Raw genomic sequence first — 12,647 nt, 5'->3', positions numbered from 1 at the left:
GAGAAATAATTAAATTCAAAACTCTAAATTTTTGATAAGTGTTTTAGTGTTTTTCTCATAATATTTACATAAATTATTAAAAATAATTATATTCAAAATTCAAAATTTTTGATAAATATTTTGGTAAAATAATTATATTCAAAATTCAAAATTTTTGATAAATTATTTTTATTTTTATTTATATTTTCTTTTCGAAAGCAAATATTAAATACAGGCACTAAATTAATAATTGTTTCACTACCTTTTCATATTCATATTCAATCGTTAAAATAAATAAACCGTAACTTAGTACATTGTGCCTAATATTTACCTTCCTCAAAAATGGTAAATATAAACCTGTTTTGTCTCGAAGAAGAAAAAAACAAGTCGATAAAAAACGATATGCGGATGACTGGAGCGAACTTTCGTTACAGGGACTTATCGTACAATCCAGGCTTGGGAGGACCGATTTCGACTACTTTAGGAAATTTGCAAAATCTTCAGACGTTGTAAGCATCTTAAACCTTGTGATAATCGCATGATTGGAACGTTGGTATTTGGTTGATGACTAATATCTACCTCTCTCTTAGGATTTTGCTAGGCTGTAGCTTTACTGGGCGCATTCCACCAGAGCTGGGCAACCTGCGAGAGCTCGTTACTCTGTAAGTAAATCAAACGCTCAATTTTATGAACAAGAAGACAAGTACACAGTATGAGCTCCTGAACCGTCATTGTCGTTGATAGGGACGTGAATTCGAACCGTTTAAGCGGAAATATTCCTCCTCCTTTAGGTAATCTTACCAAACTCTACTGGTTCGACATTACCAACAATTCCATTGGCGGACAACTTCCAGTAGAGCTGAAGGGGCTTGTTAGTTGCGGTCACTTGTGAGTATTATTTTATATTTGCGAGTGTGGCTTATATGCATGGTATACACTGAAACGTGAACTAACTCATTGGTAGTATTGTCGTTGGCCGTTCAAGCCACTTTAGTCAAAATCAATTCAGTGAACCGATTCCACCACAGATTTTCCATGAAAATATGACCCTAAAACATGTGTAAGTACCATAAGGGTTTAATTCAATTCAATTCACATGAAACTATATCATTCAAATTAGAAGCTGATCAGTAGTTCCATCATTATTATGCACAGCCTGTTCGATGGCAATTCGTTTAGCGGGGAGATTCCCTCTACTCTTGGAAATGTCTCAACCTTGGAGATCTTGTGAGTCTCGGATACGATCCAATCCTTTTTAGTTTATTCTGTTTTAATATCAAAACATGTGACCATCGAAATCTTGCCATGATTGACAGGAAGTTTGATGGAAACTCTTTTGAAGGTCAAATACCGTCCAGCATCGGACAACTAGGAGAACTTACTCAATTGTAAGTTCAACTGTGCACTGTATTTGGACTGTTCATAGGTTTTATAGCTTTGTATTAAGGAAAAATATATACTCATGATTCTGTGAATTTTGCTAGGCGTCTATCAAATAATAAACTGAACGGTTCTATTCCTGACTTATCCGGATTAAACAGCCTTCTGTACCTGTAAGTAGAAGGTTCAAATTAGCTAATTAAACCAATCATTTTATCAACTGGAGATTTACAAAATAATATTTGTAATTGTCAGGGACCTAAGTAATAACCCATTCGAGGTATCCAATGTACCAGCCTGGTTATCTGTTTTAGGATCATTGACCCCTATGTAAGTTCAAGGGACTTGATGTTTACTAGCAACTAAAAAACTACGATACAAAGATATGGCCAGTTATGGCCTTTCTGATCAATGGTCAACAAGGGTTTAAATTCGTATTTTGTTATTTGTCAAACTAATTGGTTTTTCTATCCCTCTTTCCTTGTTCAATAGTATGATGGAGCACAGTAGCTTGAATGGGCAACTTCCTTCTGAAGTCTTTAGCTTGCAACAACTTGAGACAGTGTGAGTGTATTCACTATTTTCTCTGCCGTGCTGCCAATATTAAAATGACGCTAAAGATCTGACATGAAGAGTTAGTAATCCTTGTTTTTGAATTCGCAGGATTCTCTCAAATAATTCTATTGACGGATCTCTGGGAATAGAATCCAATGTCAGCCAGCAGCTCGAAAAGATAGACCTTCGATACAACAACATCATGGGCATCTCCCTTGGAATAAGCTATAACAACACTTTGCTGTAAGAATTTCTTAATAATCCTCTAAGCTAATAGATTTTGATTTCTTTTTCTGTGTTGTATGGTATTAGGATGGCGTGCAACTTTTTTCATTGAAGTTGAAACTGACAATTTGAACCATTACAGAAGACATGGTAGGAGAGGGGATAATAGCAGAAGCAATATGACAGTTTCTTGAGAACCCTAAATTGTGACATAGTTCATGGTTAAATCTATTTAGATTCTTATGTTAAGGTTCAAATGGTTCATGTTTTCAAACGCAGACTTGAAGGTAATCCTGTCTGCATTTCAAACCCAGTTATATCAAGTGGCCCAGCAAGCCACACTGAAGATCTTCAATTGGTTTCCTACCAAACTGATATAGCACAGTGTGGAAATTATAACCCATGCACTGAGGATTTACAGGCAGTTAATCCTCAGACTTGTCAATGTGCAACGTCGTATGTGGGCACCATGGTCGTGAGATCTCCCTCCTTTTCGAGTTTGACGAATGCTACCAGATTTCACAAGCTAGAGAATTCTCTGTGGACCCAACTAAACTTGACAAAGGGGTCAGTATATATCTGTTGCATGTTGATTGATGTCTACGGGCAGCTAAATATACAAGTACGGCTTTTCCCACCGCTCGGGAGGAAGAATTTTCAACGATCGGAAATCCTAAAGATTGGTTTAGCTTTCAGCAATCAAACGTACATTCCTCCAGCTAGATTTATACCCTACTATTTCAAACCAGCAGTTTACAACTTTCTGCTCGGTGGGACATTTCACTTTTCCTCTTTATCTCTCGGTTTGCGATGGACATTTATATTATTTAATAGACGTTTCCTTGACCTGGAAATGAGGTTTCCCGTTGTCTGATTTCAGAGGGGTCGAAGGGTTTAACTTCAGGGGCAATTACTGGAATAGCAGTTGGTGCCGCAGTGTTGGTCCTTGCCATTATTGCCCTTGCGATTTACCCATTACGGAAAACAAGGAAAGCAGCACAAGCAGTTCTTGCCGCAAATCCGTTCGGTAATTTATCATTTCTTTTTTCAAGTAATTTATTTTATCTTTCACCATGTAAATTTCGTGTTAGGACTGAGGATTTTTTTTGGGTTCAGCTTCCTGGGATGTAACAAGCAAAGGAGATAGTGGAGATGTTCCAAAACTGAAAGGTACCAGAGTGTATTCGCTACAAGAACTGAAACTGGCTACTAATAACTTCTCCATGGATAATGAGATTGGTTCTGGAGGCTACGGCAAGGTACAGAACTTGCTATAGTGTCACTTTACAAGAAAATAAGAATTCAATGGATTGTTCCAGAAGAATGTAGAACTACTTTCTGTAAATATTAGGCAACATGTACTAAATTCACTAAACACAATGTGTACAATATAGAGGGAGAGGGTAGAAAGTTATTTAATGTTTTGGTCCGGAAGAATGTTGACCTAGTTTCTACATATATTATAGAAGGAGAGTGTGGAAAGTTATTTAAAGTTTTGGTAAGGCAGAATGTTCTGCCCTAGTTTCTGCAAATATTAAGCATCATGTACTAAACTCAATGTGAAGGATATAGGGAGTGAGGGTGGAAAGTTACTTAAAATTTTGGTTGTGATGAATATCTACAGGTATAGAGGGTGAGAGTGGAAAGTTATTTAATGTTTTGGTCCGGAAAAAATGTTTGACATAGTTTTTTATGTAATATTAAATATCAAGCAATAATCTATGGCAGGGGTTTTTTATTTTGTTTATTGGAAAATTTTTATTTTCTAGTTAAGATGAAAAAATCTTAAATCAACAAGGTTTGGTCTCATGCGGAAGATCTGTTAAGTAGTCTAGTCCGTGCAGCTGTGCAGGTCACGAGTTCGAGTCTTGTCTTACCCGGTTCTTACGGGCTGGATGGTTCCTCTAACAAGAGTACTATACCACATACCACCGCCTTCGCCATTCCACCAGTCAATCAAATAAAAACCTAAATCAAATTATTTACTAAACCAATTATAAAATTAGTGTATGATGCTGAATTAGTACAAATAATATATAGAGCTATCCATTAATAAGCAGAAACAGTATATACCACCTGTCCAATAATATATTTGATTAAATCCAAAGAATAGTATATATAGCGCCAAAGAGTGGTATATACTGCCCCACTCATTCATAGACTAATAGCTCCCTATATTGGTCATATTGGTTGTCTTTAGTGTGTGATGCTTAATATTAACACAAGGAAACTGTGTCCTAACATATATAGGCTTCAGAACATAGGGCTACTTCACAGATCCCAGATTTAAGAGGAGCAAATAGCAAGCCGCCCTCGGATAAGTTTTCAGATGTTGTTTTGAGTATCTTGGCAATCCGATCTTTGACCCCGTGTCGTCTTTCATGTTGGGTATTTTTCAATGGGAAATACCAAAACCAGACAAACATTAACACCACAGAGGCTATGCTCTGTTTCCACTGTTCCAGGACCTTTTGCACAGGGAAGCCTTTTAATAAAAATTGACTGAACAGAGTATTACACAGCCATAAAATCATTTCCATTCATTAAAATATAAAGCCTGAAATAACATTCATCCTCTTTGCTGAGAGGGATTCACCAAAACTTACATTCACCCATCAAAACTCTGTTTTCACCTGAGAAATTACTGTGCTGGGTTTACTGCAGTAAAAACCCATTTTTACATTACTGCTGTAAAACTATTTTTACACATACTGCTGTAAAAATATTTTACACATATGCAGTAAATTACATTCACAATTTCAAGAAAGCTTGAGCGCTCTTTTCTCTTGCATTTCCATGCATACTCAATACAAAAAAAATTTACACATGCGCTCCACTTCGTTTTTCATTTATGGATAGCACTGTTGTGCATCACCATTCTTTTCGCTCCACTCTGCTCTCATAAAAAATCAACACATATGTATAAAACATATAACCCACGCTCACTGGTCTTTTGCTGCTGCGCTCTTACATATCTCCATGTGTGAAGACACACACACTATACGCTGCTGCCGCAGCCACACTACACCTCAATCAAAAAAAACATCTCACATTTTTGCACGCAGGCACAACTCATATTACAACCACAGAGCACGTTTTTTTCATGTGTTTTTTTTTTTTTTTATGAAAAATGGTCAACGCTCTCTTTTTTTTAATCACATGGGACACAAGCCCATATCCAAAATTAAAAGGGCCTCAACGAAACTTACGTATGTGCACATAACTATTTAAGGCGGGCCTCCACCAACCTTCATAAATGCATTAAATGGCTCAGCGTTTCCTTCACGACGGTCAACGGAGAACCTCACACGCCACACAATGCATTGAATTGACGCAGGCCCCTGCACCTTCAACAGATCGACGGCTGACAACACGCGAGGAGATCGGACGATGGAGATTGATATCGGAAGGCAGTTTAATGCTGAGCTTTACCTCCCGATATGTCAGAGATGCTGATGTCAGGTGAGAGCCACGCGTCTTCACCAAATCGCATCGGAGCCAAACATACGGAAACCGCTTTTCCCTGGATGGCGGTGCGATATGGTCTGGGCAGTTTTGTGGTTTCAATGCGCTGGTTTTGGGTTTATATACGGCTGCTGAGTCGGCTGTCATCGCTGACCCTGTCCGCCTGCAGTTGGAATTAACATTCCAACACTCCCCTTTAATTTCAACTGCTGGGCATTCAATCTTACCCAACCACTTCCTCACATAGAGGGATTCACCAACTGCTTCTGATGCAGTTCACAAACAAACAAAGTTGTCTTCCTCTTAATAGAGGGATTAACCTGAAACTGTGCTTAAGAGCACCTTCCTCATGACAGAGGGATTCACCATAACAATGTGCTGAAGAGCACCTTCCTCTTGACAGAGGGATTCACTATAACAATGTGCTGAAGAGCACCTTCCTCTTAACAGAGGGATTCACCTGTGACTATGCTGAAAAGCATCATCCTCTTGATAGAGGGATTTACCACACTATGCTGAAAAGCATCTTCCTCTTTCATAGAGGGTTTCACCAAATGACTGCTTCAAATGCAGTTCCAAAACAAACAATCATTGCACTGTTGTGTGTGCAAACTCATTACATTGTTCTTTTATGCTGCTGCATATTCTCTGCTGCACTGTTGTGCCATCTTCTTTACTGTGTCTACCCCACACTGCTGTGTCTACACTTGCTGTTGTGTTGCTGCACTTCACTTACATTTCTTTGCAAACTCTGCATTGCTGTGCATTCTTCAAAGACATAATACTCTGTCTTTCTTGGAACAATTACACTGTCCCAATTTACAAATTTACGCTGCTGTGTGTAAACATTTCTTACACTCACTGCTGTTGCATATATTGCATTTCAATTCAATGAACAACAAATTCATTACATTTACCTTTACTGCTGTAAGGAAAATTTCTTTTGCATGTGCTGTTGTTCAAAACTTTTATTTCTTCAACAAAACTTCATGTTGCTGCATTTTCTTATTTGCATTGCTGTGTGCTTCTCCTTCTTGTCATCATGCTGCTGTCCATAACTTCTTGCTGCTGCATTTTTCATATTCACTGTTGTCCATACCCATAACCATAGACTGTCATCCCTGGGTTTTTATTTGCTGCTGCGTTGCCTCTGCAATTTGCACTGTGACTGCCTTTTGTTTCATCATACTGTTGTGCCCATACTCGTGGAACTTCATTCTCCACAAAAAAAATAACACAGGCTGCTGTCTTTTCTTATGCACCCTTGCTTCACACAATCTTAGTCTTCATTCATTTTTTTTACACAATGCACTGCTGTGCAATTCCTTTGGCTTTCTGCTGCCACACACATTCTTATACATCCAGCGTGCATTAAAAATCTGTTGTCCTTGTTTTTCTTTATGCATTTCTTTGCATGTTGCATTGCATACAAAAAAAACATTACATTTTTTTTACTGCTGTGTATTGTACTCACTCTGCTGTGAGTATATTCTCTCATATTACATAAAAATTCCATTGCTATGCATTTCAATGCATGTGCTCCACAAAAAATTTCAAACTGCTGTTCATTCTAATCCATGTGCTCCACAAACAAAATTTCCAAACTGCTGTTTTATGTTCTGTCTTCCCACTGCTGTGAGGGTTTCCATGCTTTGCATTTTTCTCTTATCTCGCTGCTGCTCTTTACATTTCAGCGCTGCCATCTTTTCTTCTTTATGCATTTCTGTGCATATTGCATAAACACAAAGCAAAAACATTGCTGATTTCATCACTGCTGCATATTAACTTTCAGAGGGATTAACAAAGATTTCATTTGCAACTGCTGCGCTGCAATACATCCTCCATCAACAAATGACTGTTAATACAGTTCAGCAACAAAAATTACAGGCTCCCTTTTAATGTATGCTTGTCTTCTTTTGGCAGACTCTTCTCAAAACAAATTTAGATCCACTGGGGAGTTCAAGGGGTTTTCAGGTTGCCTTTCCTTCCTTCTCCATACTTGTGTAACTCTCTTCTTTTGCATGGGTCTAGCTTGTGTAAGAGCCCATGTCAAGTTACAATCTCGTGCCACATGCCCAATGTTATGGCACTTGAAGCATTCTACATTTTTCATGAATGACATTTCATGATTTCTTCTAAAATTGTTTCTTGGAGGTTGTCGTAGACCACAACATCTATCTCCATGAAATGCTCTACATTCTTTTGCCATATGACCAAAGTTTGAGCAAGCATAACAATAACCATAAAATGAACTTTGGTACCTGTGAGATGGAGGTTTCCTTGATGCACTTCTGAAGCCTTGCTGCCTTGAGATCCTTTGATGATCACCATTGCCTCTTGCCTCTTTGACATCAGCTACATTGCTTCTTGGAGCTGATTTTCTACTTGGAGCAGGATCTCTTCTATTGCAGCCTTCATTTTTCTCCTTGCCTTTACTGGAACTAGGAGCTTCACAACTTCTTTCTGGCTTCTTCACATCTCCTTTGCTTAAGGCATCCTCATCCTTGTTTGAGGGTTCACCTATATACCCAAGTCCTGATTTATCAAATGGAGATCTGTGATAACTAAGCATGTCATCCAAAGCTTGAGAGCTCTTCATGATTTTGTTCATCCCTTCAACCTTCTTCCTGAGGAGGACAATCTCTTCTTCCAACTTTTCACATTCATTATTTTTCTTTGCTAGTTGTCCCTCAGTTTCTTCCTTGCTACGAGTAGCTTCAGCTGCTACTATTTTGAAGGAGATAATATCAGTCTTCATTTTGGAGTTTTCTTCATCTTTTGCTTGACTGCTCTTCATTTTCTTTTCAGCTCCTTGTGCCTGCTTCTTGGCTTCTTGTAGTTCGGACTTAAGGGAGGAGACCTCTACCTTGTACTGTCCAATCTCTTCCACAAGCTTATTCACTCTCTTGTGTCTTTGTTCAAGTTCACTTGTCAATACATCTGCTTGCTTCTTTGCACTATTCAGCTGATTTGTCATGGATATGACTTCTTCATGATGTTTCCTCTTGCATTGATCAAACTCCTTCTTGAGCTTGGCAAGCTCTTCATCCCTTTCTTTTACTTGAAGCTTGATGAGGTCAAGCTTTTCATTCTCAGCTTCTATGATGGGTTCTTCTTGACTCATTGTCATGGTCAGTGCTCCCTTTGCATGAAGGTCATGCAGTCTGTCCCATATATCTTTTGCTGATGTATATTTTCCTAGATTCTTCTTCACTGAATCAGGGAGTCCATCCAAGATTAGTTTTGCTGCTTGTGCATCATACTCCATGGATTCTTTATCCATCTTGCTGTCATCAATCACTGACTCCCAGACTTCAATCCCTTCAAACATTAGGAAAGCCCTCATCTTTATTTCCCATACATCAAAGTTTCCATCAAACTTTGGGGTTTCAAATAGAATGTATTCTAATGGATTGCCTTCTAGTTTAGTAGAGGAGGGAGACACATTTTTAACAGGCCTGGAGGCTTTCTTCTTTGACCTTGCCATTCTTAACTAGGCTTCAAATACTTGACTGTGTTTTCTTTTAAATCACTGACTGTTCCTTTAACAGTAACACAAAAACTTGAAAAATACCTGAATCCCTTTGGCTGAAACTTCACACTGCTGGAGAAGCTTTCTCTGCTGCAACAAGAATATTTCCTTCAGCTTCTTTGAGTCTTCATAGAGCCTGGACTAGCTCTGATACCACTGTTGGGTATTTTTCAATGGGAAATACCAAAACCAGACAAACATTAACACCACAGAGGCTATGCTCTGTTTCCACTGTTCCATGACCTTTTGCACAGGGAAGCCTTTTAATAAAAATTGACTGAACAGAGTATTACACAGCCATAAAATCATTTCCATTCATTAAAATATAAAGCCTGAAATAACATTCATCCTCTTTGCTGAGAGGGATTCACCAAAACTTACATTCACCCATCAAAACTCTGTTTTCACCTGAGAAATTAATGTGCTGGGTTTACTGCAGTAAAAACCCATTTTTACATTACTGCTGTAAAACTATTACTACTGTAAAAATATTTTACACATATGCAGTAAATTACATTCACAATTTCAAGAAAGCTTGAGCGCTCTTTTCTCTTGCATTTCCATGCATACTTAATACAAAAAAAATTTACACATGCGCTCCACTTCGTTTTTCATTTATGGATAGCACTGCTGTGCATCACCATTCTTTTCGCTCCACTCTGCTCTCATAAAAAATCAACACATATGTATAAAACATATAACCCACGCTCACTGGTCTTTTGCTGCTGCGCTCTTACATATCTCCATGTGTGAAGACACACACACTATACGCTGCTGCCGCAGCCACACTACACCTCAATCAAAAAAAACATCACACATTTTTGCACGCAGGCACAACTCATATTACAACCACAGAGCACGTTTTTTTTCATGTGTTTTTTTTTTTTATAAAAAATGGTCAACGCTCTCTTTTTTTTAATCACATGGGACACAAGCCCATATCCAAAATTAAAAGGGCCTCACCAAAACTTACGTATGTGCCCATAACTATTTAAGGCGGGCCTCCACCAACCTTCATAAATGCATTAAATGGCTCAGCGTTTCCTCCACGGCGGTCAACGGAAAACCTCACACGCCACGCAATGCATTGAATTGACGCAGGCCCGTGCACCTTCAACAGATCGACGGCTGACAACACGCGAGGAGATCGGACGATGGAGATTGATATCGGAAGGCAGTTTAATGCTGAGCTTTACCTCCTGATATGTCAGAGATGCTGATGTCAGGTGAGAGCCACGCGTCTTCACCAAATCGCATCGGAGCCAAACATACGGAAACCACTTTTCCCTGGATGGCGGTGCGATATGGTCTGGGCAGTTTTGTGGTTTCAATGCGGTGGTTTTGGGGTTATATACGGCTGCTGAGTCGGCTGTCATCGCTGACCCTGTCCGCCTGCAGTTGGGATTAACATTCCAACATTTCAGGTGTACAAAGGGATTCTGCCCGTTGGCAGAGAGATGGTGGCCGTGAAACAAGCGAAGAAAGAGTGCAAGCAGGGTGTTTCAGAATTTAAGAACGAATTAGAATTGTTGTCTCGTGTTCACCACAAAAATCTGACGGCACTGATTGGATTTTGTTTTGAGGAAGGGAACAGATTACTTGTTTATGAATACATGCCAAACGGGTCCCTTAGAGATAACCTCTCTGGTAGTTTGCTGCCAACACTTATTTTCTGTTTCTTTTACTGAGTTGTGGCGTCGATTTGAAAATAATGATTTGTCTGTCCAACTAACAGGTAAAACTGGAATTCGTCTTGATTGGAGCAAGAGGATCAATATCGCAATAGGGGCAGCGAGGGGACTGGCATATCTTCACGACCATGCAGATCCACCCATTATACACAGAGACGTGAAGTCGACCAACATCTTGCTGGACGAGAATCTGAATGCCAAGGTATCAGATTTCGGACTCTCCAAACTTATTGGAGAACCAGAGATCATAGATCACATCTCAACTCAAGTCAAAGGGACCATGGTGAGTATCAACATTGTCCCACTTAAATCATCCACACTTTTGCAAATGCAGAAGCCCATTTGTGTAAAACTTGAGTATGGTAAACAATATCTGAGATGCCTGCAAGCTATTTTCTAATCTAAATTATGTATGGACATTGGACACCATTTAATATGATTTTCAGTTCTAGATATGTAGTTTATTTTGACAACCTATCAAATAATAGATGCCTTCAGTTATTATCATAAGTTTTGGTGGAATCACCCGTAAAATACACATACCTTAGGGTTGAACTAGTCTTTGCTTATGCAAATGTCAAAATCAATGGCTTGGGCAGGGCTACCTCGATCCAGAATATGTCAACTCACAACTGCTGACAAACAAGAGCGACGTATACAGCTTTGGCGTGGTATTAATGGAACTCCTAGCATCTCGGCCACCCCTAGTTGAACGAGGAAAATATCTGGTTCAAGAGTTGAAGACTGCAATGGATACTGGTGGAATAAATGCAGTCCGACGCCAAATACTCGACCCCTTTCTCAGAGATTCTCTAATTTCTCAAACACTTCTTCAAAGCTTAGTAGGGTTATCGCTGCTCTGCGTGGAGGAGTCGGCTAATCGTCCAATGATGAAGGATGTGGTGATGGAGTTGGAATCCATAGCAGAATCTCTGAACGCAGCGAACCAAAACGAGTCTGAAGCAGCTGCTCCTCCGCGTGGAAGTCACCATGCTAGGTACGTTTATGCAGGTGGAATCTCTTCCAGTTCCTTTGATTACAGCGGGGAATACACTGTGACCCACTCCATAGATCCCAAGTGACGTTATATCCCTGCAAGCACTTCTATGTGGACGCGACGTTAAGAATGACAACCACACTTGGAAGGTTTCAGACTTTAGGACGTACGTAAGAATGGGTATATCCATTCACTGTATCTAAGAATGTAATGGTGATATCAAGGATGCATTTGAATCCAAACTATGGACAATGACGGGTGGACGTAGCAGATTCTAGTTTCGTTACAATTTATGGTTTTTAATTTTGAGTTTCTTATGTTTATTAATTTATGGACAATGACAGGTGGACGTAGCATCTTTCTAGTTCTGTTACAATTTATGGTTTTTAATTTTAAGTTTGTTATGTTTATTAATTTTAATTTTGTTGATTAGATGTTAATCTTTTTCATTACGAACCTCCCACTTTGAGTGGGACTATGGGGACACCTAATTAGATTTTAAATACAGTAGAACTTAAATTGATATACCAAGTAGAATTTAAATTTTAGTAATTAAATAACTGAGTGGAAATCATTTTTCTTCGAGCGAATTTTTTTTTTATAGAGTTCGGTTATTTGTATGGCAAGCTTTTTCTTGGTGGAAAAAAGTATTTTCAGATGACTGTAAAATTAAATTATTATTAACTTATTATTAAAAATTTTATTTATTTTTTTATATTTTTTTGTTTTGAATTTAGAAATATGATATTAAATTTTATATATTTTTCTTTGTTTTGAATTTTAAAATATGATATTTATTATGTAGGTTGTTTTAAATTTAAAA

The 12,647-nt window shown here is 38.5% G+C and overlaps 2 protein-coding genes across 2 annotated transcripts; both read left to right on the top strand.

The window, feature by feature from the left end:
- The first annotated feature begins 381 nt into the window (after positions 1 to 381).
- LOC149185005 (leucine-rich repeat receptor protein kinase HPCA1-like) lies at positions 382 to 11,227 on the top strand. The gene is made up of 15 exons (XM_089415520.1): positions 382 to 488; positions 570 to 641; positions 724 to 867; positions 965 to 1,039; positions 1,135 to 1,206; positions 1,296 to 1,367; positions 1,464 to 1,532; positions 1,615 to 1,689; positions 1,852 to 1,923; positions 2,023 to 2,157; positions 2,419 to 2,909; positions 3,020 to 3,166; positions 3,256 to 3,398; positions 10,561 to 10,783; positions 10,872 to 11,227. The coding sequence occupies exons 1-15, from the start codon at positions 382 to 384 to the stop codon at positions 11,225 to 11,227; spliced, it is 2,253 nt and encodes a 750-aa protein (XP_089271646.1).
- Positions 11,228 to 11,457: 230 nt separating this feature from the next.
- On the top strand, positions 11,458 to 11,981 carry LOC149185004 (leucine-rich repeat receptor protein kinase HPCA1-like). The gene has a single exon (XM_089419034.1). It carries the CDS (start codon positions 11,505 to 11,507, stop codon positions 11,907 to 11,909), a length of 405 nt encoding a protein of 134 aa, XP_089275160.1. The 5' UTR covers positions 11,458 to 11,504; the 3' UTR covers positions 11,910 to 11,981.
- The last annotated feature ends 666 nt before the right edge of the window (positions 11,982 to 12,647 follow it).

The sequence above is a fragment of the Pinus tabuliformis genome, chromosome 3_2 (assembly GCF_031772625.1).
Source record: "Pinus tabuliformis cultivar Carrire ecotype Pingquan chromosome 3_2, CPIR1, whole genome shotgun sequence".
NCBI lineage: Eukaryota > Viridiplantae > Streptophyta > Pinopsida > Pinales > Pinaceae > Pinus > Pinus tabuliformis.
The sequence above is the reverse complement of the archived record's forward strand: the minus strand, read 5'-3'. Positions and strand labels throughout refer to the sequence as shown.

Coding starts and splice junctions, on each gene's coding strand:
- LOC149185004 (XM_089419034.1), top strand. CDS start 11,505: ATGGAACTCCTAGCATCTCGGCCACCCCTAGTTGAACGAGGAAAATAT.
- LOC149185005 (XM_089415520.1), top strand. CDS start 382: ATGCGGATGACTGGAGCGAACTTTCGTTACAGGGACTTATCGTACAAT. Junction 3,167..3,255: donor TCTTGCCGCAAATCCGTTCG/GTAATTTATCAT, acceptor TTTTGGGTTCAG/CTTCCTGGGATGTAACAAGC. Junction 10,784..10,871: donor CCTTAGAGATAACCTCTCTG/GTAGTTTGCTGC, acceptor TCCAACTAACAG/GTAAAACTGGAATTCGTCTT.